Source organism: Balaenoptera musculus, chromosome 3, assembly GCF_009873245.2.
Source record: "Balaenoptera musculus isolate JJ_BM4_2016_0621 chromosome 3, mBalMus1.pri.v3, whole genome shotgun sequence".
Taxonomy (NCBI): Eukaryota; Metazoa; Chordata; class Mammalia; order Artiodactyla; family Balaenopteridae; genus Balaenoptera; species Balaenoptera musculus.
The window spans coordinates 167,037,918-167,056,533 of record NC_045787.1 but is presented as its reverse complement, the minus strand read 5'-3'; the positions used below and the strand labels follow the sequence as shown (position 1 = coordinate 167,056,533).

Genomic DNA, 18,616 nt, shown 5'->3' with positions numbered 1-18,616 from the left:
CTCCTGGGTGCCCACCTTTCTGGGAGTGATTTGGGGGCCTTGGCACTGCTTTAACCTTCCCTGGGGCCGTGACCTAGCCTGGTTATGGGTCTGACAGTATCAGGGACATATTAAGTCACCCTGGGGGTCCACTCTAAAGGTTAGGTGCACACGCAAAGTAACGTAGACCGGGATCTCCGAGTCCAGCTTGCTCATTGCTGCTCAAAGCAATTGTCACTTTACCAACATGTGACCTCGGTCTGGGGCTCCCTGCGTCCTGGGGTGGCCAAGAAGAAGGGACCTGTGGGGAGGCTCAGGTTCTCTCGGGCTCTGAGCCTGCATCTCTGCTTGGCCTTCCCAGGAATGGACTCTGCTTCCCAGAGAAGCTGCGACTGGGCGTGTCTGGGGTTTCCATTGCTGTGCGATGTCTCTGTGGCCACAGGTAACCGATGTCTCACTTCCTTGGCCAGTAGTCACACCTGTGACCCAACGCAGACTCGGTCACACTCCAGTGGGCTAGGCAATATAACGCCCCCTCTCCCCAAAAATGTTCTCATCCAAGAAACTTTCCCAACTGTGGTCATGTTGCAGGAAGGGGGACTCCTTCCAGGGCCCGAGAGTGGGCTCTTGTCTAACTCAGAAATGAATCGTCCGAGGAGATGCACACATGCTGACAAAGCAAAAGACTTTATTGGGAAGGGGCACCTGGGTGGAGAGCAGCAGGGTAAGGGAACGCGGGAGAACTGCTCTGCCACGTGGCTCCCAGTCTCAGGTTTTATGGTAATGAGGTTAGTTCCCGTGTTGTCTCTGGCCAATCATCTTGCTTGGCCCATATTTGGTCCGACTCATGGTCCTTCCTGGTGGCGCGTGCATCTCTCAGCCAAGATGGATTCCAGCGAGAAGGATTCTGGGTGGTTGGTAGGGTATATTATGGGCTGGCGTCTCCTCCATCCTTTCGGCCCCTCCCGAATTCTCCCAGTTTTCAGAGGCGGCACCATGTTCCTTATGTGGACCCCCTGTTGTGAGACAGTTGGGGCAAGTGGGTCTAGCCAAGGTGGGTGGTTTCGGCCAACAGCTCCCTAACAGTCAGAGGGAGATGTGACTCTGGAAAAGGGATGAGAAAGATGCGCTCTTCGTCCTGAAGATGGAGGAAGGGGCCAGGAGGCAAGGAATGTGGGCAGCTTCAAGAAGCTGGAAAAGGCAGGGAATCAGATTGCTCGCCTAGAGCCTCCGTAAGGAACCAGCCCTGCAGACACCTTGAATTGGAGGACTCCTGGCCTCCAGAACTGTGAGATAAGAAGTTTGTGTGAATTTGTTATGGCAGCCAGAGGAAACACACACCCAATTCTCTTGCAGGTATTGTGTGAAACTCTCAAACCCTAAAATCAGTGCAGTACTCTGGGGAGAGGAGATCACCGTTCCTGAGAAACTGGCATCCCACTGCCCCAATGAGGCCTCCAGCTCACAAGGCTGGACCTGACATGGTCACCCATCAAATCTGCCTGGGGCGGAGGCATCATGCCCAGCTGAGAAATGAGAACTCTGAGGGCTCAGAGGGGGTAAGTCACTTTCCCAAGGACACACAGCTAATGAAGGAAGAAGAGCTAAGATGCGAACCCACCGTTCACATCCTGTGAACCGTGTGACCGAAGTAGGGATGGTCTAACCTCTGGAGGATGGGGGTGGGGCAGCACTGGGAGAACTCGGTAGAGACCCCGCCCCTCAACCTGCAAACCAGTTAAAAAGCACCACATCCCCACGAACTGACAACTTTGTGGCTGTACTTTTAAAAACTCGAAAGTCCTTTTTAGACCCTTGCCTTTGAAACGATTTAACTAAGAGTTAACGTGTGCAATTTGAGACTGGCAATCACCATGCAGGCTTGGGAATTCCTGCATAGTGAGAAAATTTAACCTAGGAGCTGTTTTGAAATGTAATGAAATCTTTATGAATACAAAATTTAGCAGTTGATGAAGCTGACACATTTTTTGTAACTGTGGAGACATTTGATAAGGTATTCATTCTGATGTTGCAGTTTTCTCTTTGCGTTTTTGGAGCCAATCGTTTCTTACCTCTTCCTCCCTAGGCCTCAAAACATTTTACAGTTCTCGCAGAAAGCAAGAGCACCCTCGGCCCTCTTCCTGCAGGCCTCCCAGGACCTGTCAACATGTATTGAGCGCTTACTGTATGCCAGGAGCAATTCTGAGCTTTTTTATGTATATCAGCTAATTTAATCTTTGCAAAGACCCTCTATGGTAAATACTATCATATTTCCAGTTAAGGAAGCCAAAGCAGGGAGGAACTACTAACTCCCCATGGGCAGACAGGTAGGTTGGATTCCAAGCCATCTCCCGAGGCTACTCCAGTGGCTCTCACTCCTATGACACCTAACAGCCCCCACCTCAACCTTTAAAACATTTTTAAAAATTGTGGCAAAATACACATCACATAAAAATTTGCCATCTTATACATGCACCCCTATGTTCGTTCACAGCAGCACAATTCACAACAGCCAAGACATGGAAACTACCTAAATGCCCATCGACAGATGAATGGATAAAGAAGACGTGGTACATGTATACACAAAGGAGTATTACTCAGCCATAAAAAAGAATGAAATAATGCCATCTGCAGCAACAACATGGATGGACCTAGAGACTATCACACTAAGTAAGTCAGAAAAAGAAAGACAAATATATGATATCACTTATATGTGGAATCTAAAATATGCCACAACTGAACCTATCTGCGAAACAGGAACAGACTCACAGACATAGAGAACAGACTTGTGGTTGCCAAGGGGAGGAGGGGTGGGTTGGGAGTTGGGGTTAGCAGATGGAAACTATTATATATAGGATGGATAAACAACAAGGTCCTACTGTATATAGTACAGAGACTATACTCAATATCCTGTGATGAACCATAATGGAAAAGAATATGAAAAGGAATATATATATGTATAACTGAATCACTTTGCTGTACAGCAGAAATCAACACGGTATTGTAAGTCAACTATATATACTTCAATAACATTTTTTAGAAAATTTATCTTAACCATTTTTAAGTGCACAGTTCAGTGGCATTAAGCACATTCACATTGTCCTGCAACCATCCCCACCATCCACCTCCAGAACTTTCTCATCTCCCCAAACTGAAACTCTGCCCCATTGAACACTGACTCCCCATCCCCTCCCCCAGCCCTCACCATCCACCTGCTGTCTCTATGGATGTGACTCCTCTAGGGACCTCCTATGAATGGAATCAGACAGTATTTGTCCTTGTTTCTGGTTTCTCTCACTAGGCACCATGTCAAGGTTCATCCCTGTTGTAGCAGGTGTCAGAATCTCCTTCCTTTTGAAGGCTAATATTCCACTGTATGGTTGGACCACAATTTGTTTATCCATACTACTACACACCCATTAGGATGGCTATTATTTAAAAAAACAAACACACCCAGAAAACAAGTGTTGGTGAAGATGTAGAGACACTTGGAACCCTCGTGCAGGGCTGGTGGGAATGTAAGATGGGGCAGCCGCTGTGCAAAACAGCCTGGTGGTTCCTCAAAAGTTAAACGTAGAATTACCATATAAGCCAGGAATTTCACTCCCAAGTATACACCCAGGAGAATAGAAAACAGCTGTTGAAAGACCTACAGGCACACTTGTCTTTACAGCAGCATGATTCATAGGAGCCAAAAGGTGGAAACCACCCGTGTCCATTAGCAGATACTTTTTATAACAAGTCTTTTCTTCCACCTCCCTTTTCTCTCCTGAAATAAAAATCTGAGCTAATATAACCTAATGACACACAGTTAAAAAAACAAAAACAAAAACAACCAGCAACCCAACCATATGATGCTCTATCAGATACAAGCAGAAGAAATGAAAAGAAAGTAATGTCTGATAAGTGCTAATTTAGCCTGTCAACGCTGGGGCACAAGCCCCGGTTATACCACGTACAAGATGAAGGGCTCAGACGCATGGGTCTATTCAGACGGCTCATCTCGGACAGAAGCAGCAGGGGAGGTGTTTAGACCCCGCAGGTCTGTTCACAGAAACGGTGAACAACTCTTGGTAAGGTTCTGGACTAAACGACAAGCCGTTTTCCCTCAATTTATCCAGAACTTGCATTCCTGAAAAATCTGTATGTATGAAAACTGTAAACTGTGTCCCCCTCCAAATTCACATGTTGAGGTCCTGGCCCCCAGGACCTTGGGATGTGACTGTATTTGAAGACAAGGCCTGTAGAGGTAATCAAGTTCAAATGAGGTTAGTAGGGTGGGCCCTAAATCCAGTCTGAAATTCAGATGCAGACACACACACACACACACAGAGAAGGCTGGGTGAAGGAGGTAGAGACGGGGTGATGGATTTACAAGTCAAGGGATGCCAAAGACTGCCAGCGGTCACCAGAGTCTGGGAGAGGACCTGCAACAGATCCCCCTCCCTACCCTCCGCCCCCTGCCACCCGCCCCCCAGCCTGCTGACACCTGATCAAGCACTCCTAGCCTCCAGAACTGGGAGAGGATAAATTTCCATTGTTTATATCACCCAGTCTGTAGCGCTGAGTTACGGCAGCCTTGGCCAATCAATGCTGTCCTATGTATCCATGTAAAACTGGTGTTAGGCCCAGTTAATGAGGAAACGGCTTGTCTCTCCCCACAGGCTGTCCGGTGGGACTGGCCCGCACTCTCCACGCTTCCCGGGGTCCCCTCGGGCCAGCTGGGCGGCAGTGCCCTGGTCAAACCCTGGCTCTGCACTTCAGGATTTGCTCCTATCTTGTGACAAAATCTGACAACCGGTCTCACCCTCGACCCCAAGCCGAATCTGGCTTCTCTTGGCCAACTTGGGACACCTGGACCCCAATTTCTAGACTAGCTTGCAGGGTGGGGAGATGAAGCTCTCCATGCAGGAGAAAACATGCCACACTGGCCCTGACTGCACCATGGAGACGTCGTCCTGCCAACCTGTCATTGGAAAATGACTCTAAAAGCCCCTGCGGTGAAGGAAGCGCATGAGGTGTTTATTTGGGCAATTCAAGCAGACAGGACTCGAGGACCAGCGCCGGCCTGCCTTTCATGCTCGGGCTTCCTCGGCAAGCTGGGCAGGGTTTTCTGATTGCTCTTTTCAAACTAAACACCCCAGCAGGAACACAGGGGACTCCAGGAGAACTGGCAATTGTTCTGGGGCCTGTGGGGTGGCTGTCCTAGTTACGGAGGGGAGGGAGGGAATCAGGTTGCCAGCAGGCGGCACATGGGTTAACTCTTCACACGCCGATCTAGACCACGCCGGCCCAGGGCTAAGATTCGCGGGAAACCAGCGTCCCTCTTGCCCGCAGGCCCTGCGCAGGTCCCCAGGTCAGTCTTGCGGCCACCAGGCCACCTCATTCATGAGATGGGCTGGACCCCTCTTCTGCCCCAACAAGCCTGCAGTCACCCAGTCCCTGCCCCGACACCAGCTCTGCGTGGGCAGCAATGATCCTTCCAGAGGAAGAGAGATGGCCCCTCTGGCCAGACAGGGGTCTTTAGTGAAGAAGACTGCTGCTGCTTATCATCACAAACGAGATTTCACCTATGAATGTGCATTTCCAGAAAAACGGGTGGACGGGATATAGCTGGGCTCACGCCAGGCAGGGGCTGCCCCATCCCCAGCCCTCAGCCAGGCCCCCAAACCGCACACCACCGCTGGCTGGACACCCCCAGGCACCCCAGCAGAAGAGGTGAAGTGCTGGTCCCAGGGCCCCCCGATGCACACACCCCTCCCCTCAGGGAAGAATTCCTAATTCCCATCCCAGCTCTGCCACGCCTACGAGCTCCCCGACTCTGGGCAAGTGATCTGACCCTGCAGCCATTTCCTCACCTGTAAGACGGGAGGTGCGCGGCCCCACTTCACTGGGAGCTGAGAATTCAGGAACACGAGCTGGCCTCTGCTACCTAAACAAGAGTGGTGCCGCCGAGGGCTGACACTGCTCTCTGCTCTGTCATCACTGAGACACACACACGGCTGCGAACCATAAACTTTTATTAACGGAAAATGGAATGCCTCGTTAACAGAAACCTTGTCTTACAAATGGCAGAACAAGAACACATTTATTAAAAAAAAAGAAAAAAAAAGTGGATTCACATTGTATTAAGCTACAACACGGTGGCAGGATTTGCTTGTTTCTTAAAAGATTCCACAAGTTCAAGGTAACTCTGGCTAAGAGACTCGACAGTACATCTGCCTACCAGGACACGCGGGGTGGGTGGGCTCTAGTAGCGGCGGGTGAAGTGGGGGTATGGGTGGGGGGCGGGGGGCGGGCCTCTGCTGCCCCGGTCCTGGCCGGCCACTCCTCCACCCTCGAGGCCTCCGGAGGGCACCACGTGAGCCTGGGCGTGCCCGCCGTGTGCAAAGCCGCCTCGCCTAGGAACAAAGGCACACGTTTGGCCCCGCAAGCACCTGTGTTCTCACTGTGTCATGTTGCAGCATAGGGCTCTGTGGCCTTTAGAGCCCCTTGGCTTTTTCCAGGTGAGAAAAATCATACCCACGGGTTGCATTCCGGGGAAGAGCGTTAGCTGCATAAGTTGCCAAGAGCTGCTTTGGGGTTTGTTCTCAAAGCATTCGACCCCGAAAGTGGATCAAGCATGCAAAAAGGGAGAGGAAGTGAGAAGTGGGAACAAATCAATTTTATCCGCGGACAGTACTTCTTACCCCGATATTCCACCCCGACTTGCCACATGCCCTGGCCCCGAGGGCCCAGACAGGCCCCTCTCACCACCTGGAAGAGAAGAAAGAGTGTGCAAACACTCCCTTCTTGGAAGTGCTTGGAAGCCCTGGAAAAGCTGGCCCTCTGGAGCATGCTGGGACAGTGGCTGTCCCTCCCCACGAGGCCCTCCCGACCTGCAGGCAGGGGTGAACCCATACCTTGCCACCGCAAGTGCTCTCGGCCCGCCGTGCCCGCGTCCACTGTACCCGGCCAGGCGCGCTCCTGATGCTCCTCCAGCCTCTGGCTGTGCTCCGCCCAGTCACGGCCACCCCTTGCCAAAACGAAAGGCAGATACACAATGGTCCCACTGTGCCTCTAAGGTGAGGCTGTGACATGGGGGCTCTCGGGGCTCGCGCCCCACTGTCAAGGGTTTCTGAGAGAAGTGGGCAAAGAATGGAAACAGACACTTTCCCAAAGATACACACTCAGCCAGTAAGCACACGAGTAGGTGTTCAGCACAGCTAACGTCACAACCACCTCACCCTCATTAGAACGGCTATTATCTAAAAGACAAGGACGAGTGTTGGTGAAGATGTGCAGAAACAGGGATTCTCACACTGGGCTGGTGGGAATGTAAAATGGTGCAGCCTCGTTGGAGAAAAGTGTAGTGGTTCCTTAAAAGGTTAAACACAGAGCGACCGTATGACCCAGAGATTCCACTCCGAGGTATCTAACCAAGAGACTGGTAAACATGCATTTACACAAAAACTCGTACACCAATGTTCTTAGCAGCATGATTCCGTAACAGCCCCGAAGTGGAAACCACCGAAGTGTCCATCAACTAATGAATGGATAAAAACGTGGTCCATCCACATACTGGAATATTAATCAGCCTTGAAAAGGAATGAAGCACTGACACTCGCTACAACAAGGATGCACCTTGAGAACACGATGCTCAGCGAGAGAAGCCAGACATAAAAGGCAACACAACACAGTGTGTGATTCCAACTTGTGTGAAACATCCAGAACAGGCAAATTCAGAGACAGAAAGTGGGTTAGTGGTTGCCAGGGGGATGGGGAGTGACTGCTAATGGGGGTTTCTTTTGGGGGTGATGGAAATGCTCTGAAATGGACTGTGGTGATGGATGCACAACTCTATGAATTAACTGAAAGCCATCAAATTGCACACTTTAAATGAGTGAACTGCACAGCATGTGAATTATATCTCAAAAAAGCTGTTTAAAAACGGTTTCAGACAGAAGCCCTGGGAGATGAAAATCCAAACACGGTACCCACTGGAGGCCTACAGCAGCCCCTGGAGGCCTACAGGAAAGCCTCCCAGCCCCAGGCTGGGTGTGGAAGGACGAGGGCACTGCCCACCGGTGACCACTGCTCCAAGGCCCAGGACCAGGAAGCCAGCGGACCCCCCACACCTGTCTGCAAGGGTGAGTGCACCCCGGTGCGTGCAACGCCTGTGGTCTCAGGTGACAGCCCCCCAGTCACATGGTGACACTGCACAGTGCAGCCTGCTGTCAGGGCAGGAGCTCGCCCATTTAAATTTAGCGCAAACAGGACTAAACGATAGACATAAAAGGACCCAGTGTTAAGCAGGTCGCTCAGGAAGGAACACTCTCATCTGTCACACTGGCACTCCAGTCTTTGATCAACACCCGAAAACCCACCTAGAGGTGCAGCAGAAACTTGTGGTAGCTGTGACACCGGCCTTACAAACACCTAAAGACAACTTCGGGGGTGGGGTGGGGTAAAGCTTCTCTGCTACTGATGGGGACAAGCCTTAGACGGCTTCAGGGTTGCCGCCTTCAGCAGGCAGGGCCCACACAGGGCCAGGAGGGGCCGTTCCAGGCGACCTGACAGGTACACATGCCCAGTTCACTTTCAGAGAAGCCAACCCGTCACCAGGCGAGGACAGTGATGCCCAGCCCCTCTGTGGCCTGCACGCTAACCTGGGGGGAGGAGGCAGCCCCCGGCCCTCGCTCATCCTCTTGTCGGAGCCGTAGCCACCCCAGCCGTCTCGGGAGTCGCGGCCATGGCGCTCTGGTGGTCCTCCGTGGCCGTGGCGGTCGTCTGAGTAGTGCTGGAAGGCACAAGAGGGACAAGGCGACTCCAGTCACATGGCTCCCAGACAAGCTCGCGGCAGGCCTACCTCCTGGGTCTCGGCAACCTGCAGACCCTGCCTCAGCGTGCTGGGGTGTGGCTCAGCACCCCAGCCACCCATGAGGACCTGCCCAGGCCCCTTCGGACACTTCCTGACCCCCTCCTTGAGAACCCCGAGCTCCCCTAAAGCTCCATCGCTGGTGCCACACGAAGGGCCAGCGGCGGGCCCTCCCACCCGTGAGCGTGGATAGCCCCATGCTTCAGGGACCACTGAGAAGAGTCACTCAGACCCGCCTTCCCTGAAGAGTCAGGGCACCTGCTCCTTGCTGGACACAGGAGGGCCCTCCCCACACCCCTAGGTCAGGCCAGCGCCCTCAGAGCCCTCTCTGCTCATAGTACTGTGGAGGCCTGGAAGCAAGTACTGAAGGCAGGAACGGCTTAGTACCCCTGGCCAACCAAGTCAGTGCTCAGGAAGCCAGCACACCTGGGGAGCAAGAGAGACTATAGCACTCTCTCAAAACCCGCACCCCTATTTTAAAAAGCCATGATTCTGATGCCGTCTCCCACCTTTCTCGTGGAGGCCTCCTCTCTTCTCTGACTGACACCCTAGGCACCTCTCACAGGGAACCTGCAGACTATCAGACACGGGGACCCATCCCAGTACCCAACACAGAGGAATGCCCCAAAACATGACCTAAATGACCCCCTACCAGGCCGCTAAGCCCCCATTTGGGGCATCCCACAGTGCCTAGACTCGAAGGCACTCCAAACAAGTAGGCAACCAAGTATCTCTTCAATTAGTTTCTACTGAATAAAACGAGAAACAAGCCCTACCTATTTAAAAAACGCAGACTCGAGACTTCCCTAGTGGCGCAGTGGTTAAGAATCTGCCTGCTAATGCAGGGGACACGGGTTCCAGCCCTGGTCCGGGAAGATCCCACATGCCGTGGAGCAACTAAGCCCATGTGCCACAACTACTGAGCCTGCGCTCTAGAGCCTGCGAGCCACAGCTACTGAGCCCACGCACCATAACTACTGAAGCCTGTGCACCCAGAGCCCATGCTCCACAAGAGAAGCCACCGCAATGAGAAGCCCGCGCACCGCAATGAAGAGTAGTCCCCACTACTTCGCAGCAATGAAGACCCAATGCAGACAAAAAATAAAATAAAATAAAATAAACAAATAAAATAAAAAATGCAGACTCACTAATCAACTCCGTGCACATCTACTCACCGGCCAGAACTGACATCTCCACGCCCCGCCCACCCCACAGAAGCAGGCGCACCCCTGGCCTGCTATCTGGCTTTTACTCACCTGCCCATCTCGCTCTCCCATCACTGACCTTGAACCTTCCCTCCTGCAAAAAAGAAATGTCTCATTCCAAAGGCAGCTGATGGCTCTATACAACACTGCTGCAAACCACACAGAAGAGTTCCCCAACTGGAGTACTTATCCTCTTTTACCACATGAGAACTGTAACTTACTGGCCTGAAAAAAAACTGCCTCGCAGCTTTCTCTGGGGGTAGGAGTGAAGTGGGATCCTAAGAAGGTGGGAACGAAGGTTTTACTGAACTAAAATCCCTTAGAGGGGTCTCAGAAGTAGAGCCCACACCATGAAGCTAATGCCTATAATTTATCTATGGCCTGATGACAAGCCAGGTAATAAGAAAGCCTCGGCGGGTCCCTAACCTCTGGTCTGACCCAACACAGGTGACTCACGCCACATCTGAAACCAATTCCAGCCATAATTAATTAAAGGAGTGGCTTCTCAGCCTGTCTTTCCCCACTCTTCCTTCCCAGAGCTAATGAGTGGTGAAATGGCTCAAGGATATGCAGCTCAGGGGAGCACGATGAGAAACCTAAAGAGAGAATTCTTAAACTGGAAAAATCAAGGGCTGCTTTTCTAAGAAACGAGATATAATCTTCATTAAAAAGGCACTGGCAAAAAAAATAACCCACCCAGACCCTCGAAACACAAAGCAGGTCTAACAGGACCTCTGCCACGTTCCACAGTCAGCTCTCTTCACGTGGGCTGGCACGACCCCATGCCAGTCAGTGACCCCTGCAGATGGCTCAGGCGGGTCACGGCCTTTCTCTAAACTGCTTTCTCATCTGTGTGAACAAGGAGGCCAGGCCACACCCTCCTCAAAGCCCCACGCTCCAGAGCAGCTCGTGCTGGTGGGAGGGACAGGGAGGAAGTGTGGCCGTAGAGAACCCCCAGGGAGCTGTGAAGCCCAGAGCCCTGGGCCACCCCCAAGAGAGATGAGCATGTGGGAAGCCGAGGTTCAGGTCCTTCCCAGGGCCCGTCTGTCCTAAGAGGACAGTGCATGAAACGTGCTCCGAGGTGCCTTCCCCCTAGACAAAGCCAGGATGTCGTACATGACCACCGATCCCAACGTCCTGCTCAAGGTCTGTTTCTAAATCCCACGTGTGACGGTCAAAGGCACCCACTAGGAACCTCACGAGTGCACCAGACATTAAGAAACAGACGGAGACCTATCACTGCTGTAGGAGTGGGGCGGGGCACTGACCTGTCGGCCACGTGCTCCTGGTACTGGCCCCGGTCACGGTGGTCAAAGTCGTGGAAACGGTGATCGGGCCGAGGGAAGTCTGGGCGGTATCTGTCCTCCATGGCCATGCGCTTTCCCTCTGGCCAATAGGCGTCATCTCGCCTGTTTTTTATTTTAAAAAGGATGCAAATTTCATTTATGAAAGAGAATGAGGGGAAAAAGAAAGAGGGCAGAAGTGGGGAGGGGAGCTCTCTCTCCAGACCCAGTACCATTTAAAATGTCCCGCAGGGCTAATCTCTAAACATTCAATCATTATTGCTTTGATTTGATAAATTAAAATCCCCCAAACTGCCAAAAGGCATACTGGCATTCTCATCTGACAATCCTGAAAAAAGAACTGCTGTGAGCTAATTGTGTCACAAGGCTGTTAATACCTTGATCCCCACATGAACTCAGATGCAAGTGCAATGAAATCTTTGATTCTCCTGGAATGAGGTTCCGAGTCACCACATTCTCACCTCCTCGTCTGCTATGCTAACCTGAACCTCCCTCTGAGCTTTTGCAGAAGCGAAGGGAATTAGATCGGGTGATGGCAAACTACATACAACTTGGGACGGTATCCAATTATCTTCTTCCTGATTTTTACCAGAAAATAAGGCTCACGGGTGGTGGGGTGATGGGTGGCCGTCAATCAAGCCGCTCAGAGAAGCTGGAGAGCAATAAACCTACTTTCTGAGTGGGAAGGCAATCTCCTTTCCCACAGCACCCAACTCTGTGCCTCTCCCTCTAGGAGGACACACGAGCCTGACAGAAACGGCAGTGAATGCGGCATAACGCATGCTTGGTTGTCTCCTACCCACTAGACAGTGGTCATGCTCCACCAAGAACCACAGTGCGAATAACGGGACGGCCTAGGCGAAAGCATCACAAACCCTTTAGCAAGTGGCAACAATCAAGATTCTCTGGAGAATAACTTGGGTGGGGAAAAAACGCTGCACTGGCCACAGAGGTGGCAGGAAGGAGCCCTGCCCAGGCGTCCAGAGGCCCAGGTTCTGTCTGAAACACCTCCGACTCCCTACGCTCAGGTGGACGGGAGCGGGGGTGGCCCCTTCCACGTCAGGGGAAGCACCACCTCCTCCCGCTCCGGGCGGGGGCCTTACCGCCCCACGTCGTAGGGCCTCCTGAGCACCGAGCGCCGCTCCTGCTCGTAGCGCAGCTGCTCCTGCTGGTGCCGCAGCTCCTCGCGCTCGCGCTGGATGCGCTCCTGCTCCTTCCGGCGCTCCCGCTCCACGCGCTCGCGCTCCCGCTCCAGCCGCTCCCGCTCCAGCCGCTCCCGCTCTAGCCGCTGCCGCTGGCGCTCGAGCTGCAGGCGCTCCCGCTGCAGCCGAGCCTTCTCCTTCCCCTCGTGGAGGGCGTCCAGGCGCTGCTCCCTCTCACGCTGCTCACGCTCTCTGGGGGAACACAGGAAGGCCGCCCTGACTTCCCGACGTGGTGGCGCCCGGCCATCAAGACGTCGTCCTCCGAAGGAGCCTGGAACCTTCCAGCTCCCGGACGTGAACTGGCTCGCCCCGGGCCTGGCTGCCCCTCCGCCAGCTACTAGGCGGCACTAACCGGCTCCCTAAGCTGCTCGATCGGCCAGAAACCACCATCTCCACACTTTCCCTTTCTCCAAACAGCAAAGCTGGGGTGAGCTGGGAGGGAGGGGGTGATGACGAGCAGACACAGAGCCTCAGGTCCAGACCAGGAGGACCTGGCTCAAAGAGCACCAAAACAAAGCCATAGCTAAATAAAGGTCAGGAAAGTAAGAAAAGCAAAGGATAATTGCTACTCTGAAGCTGCTGGGCACGGAGAAAACCCTGGAGACACGGATGATAGCAGCTTTCCCTGAAGAGGGACAATCAACACTGCCTTTTTGTCACCCCTCCCCTCTACAAGGCTGTATTTTTAATGAGCACGTCATTTTGAAGGGACCTAAGAAGGTGTGGGGACAGGAGAAGGCCAGTCACCAGCGAGGGGACGGAGGTCTCATTTATCAGCCACCACACACCAGGAGCTGAGCGGGGACTGGGGAACCCCGTTCTGCTCTCTTCACACCCTCCCACAGTGCCTGGGAAGGGTCCAAACCAAGGGCAAGCCGACTGGAAGCAAAACATCTCCAAATAGACCAAGAAACTTTTACTCGCTAAACCCCATATGCAGAGGCTGAAATCACACAGTTTTGGAAAAGCAAACTGGGGAAGTTTCTCCACGATCTGCTTTAGCTCAAGAAAGTTTCCCAAACACTACAGCATCACAACTTCACTGGGTAATGTTTGAGGGAAAATGACGAGGGAGCTCTAGACATCCTGGTGTGAAATGGCAGAAAGCGAAAATGGAAATGACAGGCCTGCTTCAACAAACCATCTCCTCAGCAAAGGGGCACAGAATTGCTGTGGGACCGCTGCTGCCTGAAAACGCCACGAAACGCAGACGTCTCAGGAGCGAAGATGTGAATCACAGCTCTAACAGGCCAGCCTGTTCCTGGGCTGCCATGTTGATCTAATTCACGTGGAAGGGTTTGGCGGCGAAAACTGAGGCCTCAACCCTGGAGACCCTTCTACCAAAGCCACAGGCGGCGTGGGTCTGCTTGCCACCTGGTCCAGGGTGCAACTGCAGCCAGGGAGACGCTGCTGAGCAGAAACGGGCTCTGATGAGATGTCACGGGACAACCATGGGCCAGTGTGAGCCCCCCGCCTTTCGGCCTCAGAGCAAACACACTAGGAGGCCAGTGAGCCAAGGCCACACAGGCGACTCGTTTGGAAGAGCAACCCTCCCAAGAGGAGACCACAGACCCGCCGGCCTCGCTCGGCCCCCACTCACCGCCGCCTCTCTGTCTCTCGGATTTCCCGTTCCCGCTGCCTCTGGCGCTCTCGTTCCCTTTGCTCTTTGATTTTGTCAAAGGACAAGATGTCTCTCTTCTCTTTGCTTTCCGACTTGCGATCCTGACTCTTTGAGCTCTGTTTACCAAAATTGGTTTATTAATGTTAGGAAACTGCTGACAACAGATGCACGACGCAAGTGGAGTATGCACATCTGGACTAGACTAAGATCCTTCAATCCCACGTGGTTTACAGGGAAGCCCCAGCACAGGCCGCCTCACACCGCCATCTGAGTTACGCCGCTAGAGTCTTGCTTTCAAAGGGCATTAATGGAAGAGAAAAGGTGGGGTGAAACCTCAGCAGTTTTTCTGCAGCAGCAGAGCCAAGCGCTCTGGATTATCTAAAGCAAAACGAGGCTCCCCGGAGGCACAGGGCATGTGCACTCAATGCCCGCAGCGACCCCTTGGTTCAGTGGGGAAGCTGTCGAAGCAGCTGTCTAGCTGTCTAGACAGACAGCTGGAGGAGGGGCTGCGTTTTTCACTTCTGAGCTATTGGCTCAGGCCTCAGGCAGGTGGCCTCAAAACAGAACAAGCCAAAGGCACCTGAATGTAAAACAGCACTGCCAGTAAGGTAGAAAGTACCAGCGGGCAACTTCTATGCTCTTCCATTTCTGGGAGAAGGCAGGAAACACTGACAGCCGATACCCATTTCTGAGGCTCTCAAAGGCTGGGACTCCCAAACTGGCCACAAGCAGACTCTCCCAGGAAGTTTTTACGTAGCTCAGAACCCAGGGCCTCCTGCAGACCCGCCACCTCAGAATCTCCAGGGAAGGGGGGCCTGGGAGACATTTTTAAAAAGCTCCTCAGCTTATTTTCTTAATTCACTAACTAAGGGGCAAAAACATCAATGAAAGACAAAGCAATCCAAAAGAAAGACAGGCAAAGGAGGGGGACACAGAGGACACCCTCATTACAGGGACAGATCTGCAACCCAAAGCATCGCCATTACCCTCAAGATGGGCAGAGTTGAGAGTCTGATCACACACACTGCAGGCTGGAGTGAGGAAGGGCAGATGCCCTATGTTCCGAGGTACGGATGTGATCTTCTGGGGAGGCCAGCATGGCAGTGGAGGTGCCGAATCCTTCTCCAAGTTCACAGCCTGGCCTCGGCCACTTCCTAGCGGCCCAGCACACGCTACGCACTCAGTGAACCTAAGTATCCTCCATAAGCTTTCTGAAGGGCATTCTGATAGTATCTATCACAACGAACAACATCCTGGCGGCTTTGGACCAGCACTGCCAAGAGGCGTGCACGTGAATGTTGCACTGCAGCCATTTTCAATAGGGGATGTGGAAACAACCAAGTGTCCATCACCAGGGAACTGGTTAAAAATGATCAAGGTGCATCCGTAAGCTGAATGATACGAGCTTTACAAGGAAAAGGACACACACCACCACCTGGATGGATTTCAGGGACATCACGCTGAGGGAAATGGCCCATCTCAAGGTCACGGTTGCATGATTCCATTTATACACTTCCTCACAACAACAACATGCTGGTGATGTAAGACAGGTTAGAGGTTTCCCAGTGCTGGGGATGGGCTGGTGGGGTGGGTGCGACAATAAAGGGATACCAAGGAGGAGATCTTTGTGCTGATGGACTAGTTCTGCATCTGGATTGTGGTGACGGGACACAAATCTACACGGGTGACAAAATGTCCTAGCACTGTTCACACCCCCTATGCCACCCTCCTGGCTCTGCGACTGTGCTACACAGTTACACGAGACGGAACCACTGGATGAAACCAGGTGATGGGTTCCTGGGCCTCAATTTCCTGTGAATCTGTAATTATTTCAAATTTAAAAAAAATTTTTTTAAAAGCAGAAAAAGCAGAACTGTATGTCTCAATACACAAAGCTCTCCAAGACATCACATACAAAGAGGTGTACAGCAGCAAGTTATGGGAAGACCCTTTCCCCATGGTGTTTCTGAGTGTAGACACGTGTGCCGCATGTGTAATGCCCTTTGAGGGGAGCCCATGCAGAGCACAGGCTTCTGCTTCGCTTACCTTATATCTTCCTATACCACGTGTATGTTCTAATCAGGCCTGCACTATTACTTACTATTTTAACATCAGAGTTATTTGGGTGGTAAAATTATAGGCCTTTTTGGGTTTTCTTCTCTAGACTTCTCTGTATTTTATGATTTTCCTATAGCCCAGAGGAAAAACAGCATTAGGAACTGCTGCTTTATAGAACCCAAATGTTCATTTCAAAATTAAGTCTCAAGACCACAAAGTGTTCTTGGATGAATACTGTTAGCTCTGCACTCACTAACACAGCACTACTCTCCTCGTTAACCTTTTAGTTAGAACCTTCAGCTGGATGCAGCTGGTTTTGTTTTCCAGAGTAGAAGAAGCAAAATGGACAAGCAACTAGCTTGTCCAGCAGCATGGACCACAGAAGCAATGGAGCTCATTCTTTGATAACATGGAAGACAGTTTTAGGGTGGACTCTACTTTTCTTTTTGGTTAATTTAATAGGAGACTAGAAAAACTAAAGAAAATGAATAAAGTACTATTAGATTAACCAAAGAGTAGAACCTGCCTTCCAACTTGACAAGCCCTGGGTCTTGCCCATTCCATCCAATTTGTGAATCAATTCTCCTTCTAGAAAACAGTATAACCTAACAGGACTGGCAAAGGGTCAACAAATTTACAGGGAGCAAACATGGTTAAGTATTGTTCTGAAGTAAGTTTCAGAACCTAGTTTGTGTCTATACATATACTCTAAATAGTTAATACGCCTTTTGATAATACGCCTTTTGAGTGCTTTTTCTTAACATTTCAAAGGTGAAACAACGTTGTTCTCATACCGCAAATCAGAGTGGTTGTTAAACCACCATCAGAACCAGCCAGACTTGAGAGGGCAGAAGCGATACTTACTCTCTCTTTTGACCTGCTTGTGGTTTTCACACTAATGACAGGTTCCCCTTTCGATTTATCCATCACAACTGTTCGTTCCATGCCTCTGCTTCCTTCAGGAGAAAACACAGCCACTTAGGAAATCATGCTGACACCCTCCCCGCTCCTGACCGCAGGCAGCAGCCCCGCCGACCAGGTGCTCTGGACGCACCCTCCGACGACTGCTGATAAGCTCTGGAGCCTCGGCGCCCCATCTCTCTCCCCTCTGTGACGTGAAGTCAGTGATACCCACGTGGCAACAGCGGGTCTGAGGTGGACGGGGCACCCCGACAGGCCTTCGCTCGTCTGGAATGAAGTGGCATGATCTGTTCACACCTTACAGCACAAACGGGAATTAAACTGCATTCTGCAACGTGGGCACAAACACGTCCCACGCTCGGGCCTCCTTCACCCCCACGCTAAACCCCAGTGGCTCCAGGGATCATGCACTTCAACGTGCATTCCCCCGACACGTTCTGGAGAGCTCTGCAGAACCCAGGCCCCTGTGCTGAGTCAGACACGGCCTGCCAGCTCGGAGGGCCCCGCCAGACAGGTGGGCTCCCCTCATTCATCTACCGCAATAAAGGCTTCCAAACTGATTTTCCCCTCAATGACACGAAAAGCAGGCTCTAACAACCAGAACAATTACTGATTTAGGGAGATTTACAATGCTGGAGGAACATTTTAAAAACACGTTCCTCTTGAGACTGCTGGTAAATTACCCCAAACACTTGAGATGTAACTTGTAATGTGCCGTACCAAATTCCAAGGTTCCAGATGGTTGGGTTGTTTCTGTTTTATGGGGGGTGGAGGGCGTGTGTGTGGGGGGAGCGCACTGGTTTCACTTTTTTCCACAAAACTTTCTGTGGGGTCTCATGCAAACCTGAAGGTGCATTGCACAATAAACTTTTATAATGGGTATAGATGCTCTGAGGTTTTAGTTTTCTCTACTTCTTTTTCTTTTTTTTACTATATCTGGTTTTAACATAAATGCAGGGAAAACTCAATGACATACGTGCAGAACTGCATGGACTTAGTCACAGGAACCAGGATACCTTGCTCTTGCAAATCCCACGTTCTAGTCTACCGGAGACTCAGGAGAAGCCAACACCCAGGTCACTGGGCCACCAATAAACACAGATCCCGACCAGAAAAACTACAGATTTCTGATGTTGCGGAGAAACCCCTTTTGGCCATTTCATCACCGGAAGCTCTGTCCTCTAAGAGCTTCCTGCACACAGCACAGCTCAGCAAAGGCACCGAGCCTGCCGGGCCCTCACTCCATGCAACCCGCCTGCTGCCCTCGCCGCCTCTTCCCTTCTCGTGAACACTCCACAGACTCTCATCACCTGATCTGGTGACTCGGGACCGATTGGCTGCTCCTGGTTTCAGCTCATCTTCATCTTTTTCTTCCTTTTTAATGTTTTCAGGTTTTCTTTCCTCCTTCTTCTCCATCTTCTCTTCCTTCTTAATTACAGTTCTGTTTAGAAACATGGTGATCACACTTG

General features: G+C 51.8%; 1 protein-coding gene across 2 annotated transcripts in view; it reads right to left on the bottom strand.

Moving 5' to 3' along the window:
- Positions 1 to 787: 787 nt before the first annotated feature.
- The window catches only part of SAFB2 (scaffold attachment factor B2), a 39,529-nt gene continuing 21,700 nt past the window's right edge, over positions 788 to 18,616 (bottom strand). The window contains exons 13-22 of one of the 2 annotated variants that reach the window (XM_036846682.1): positions 18,458 to 18,588; positions 17,091 to 17,182; positions 14,148 to 14,284; positions 12,449 to 12,739; positions 11,310 to 11,450; positions 10,093 to 10,135; positions 8,628 to 8,758; positions 6,882 to 6,994; positions 6,669 to 6,735; positions 5,983 to 6,380 (exon numbers count right to left, since the gene is read on the bottom strand). In XM_036846682.1, coding sequence (XP_036702577.1) covers positions 6,230 to 6,380; positions 6,669 to 6,735; positions 6,882 to 6,994; positions 8,628 to 8,758; positions 10,093 to 10,135; positions 11,310 to 11,450; positions 12,449 to 12,739; positions 14,148 to 14,284; positions 17,091 to 17,182; positions 18,458 to 18,588 — 1,297 coding nt within the window. In that variant the 3' untranslated portion in view covers positions 5,983 to 6,229. Of the gene's footprint in view, positions 996 to 5,982; positions 6,381 to 6,668; positions 6,736 to 6,881; positions 6,995 to 8,627; positions 8,759 to 10,092; positions 10,136 to 11,309; positions 11,451 to 12,448; positions 12,740 to 14,147; positions 14,285 to 17,090; positions 17,183 to 18,457; positions 18,589 to 18,616 lie in introns of those variants that run through there. The other variant, XM_036846683.1, reaches the window with a different exon arrangement.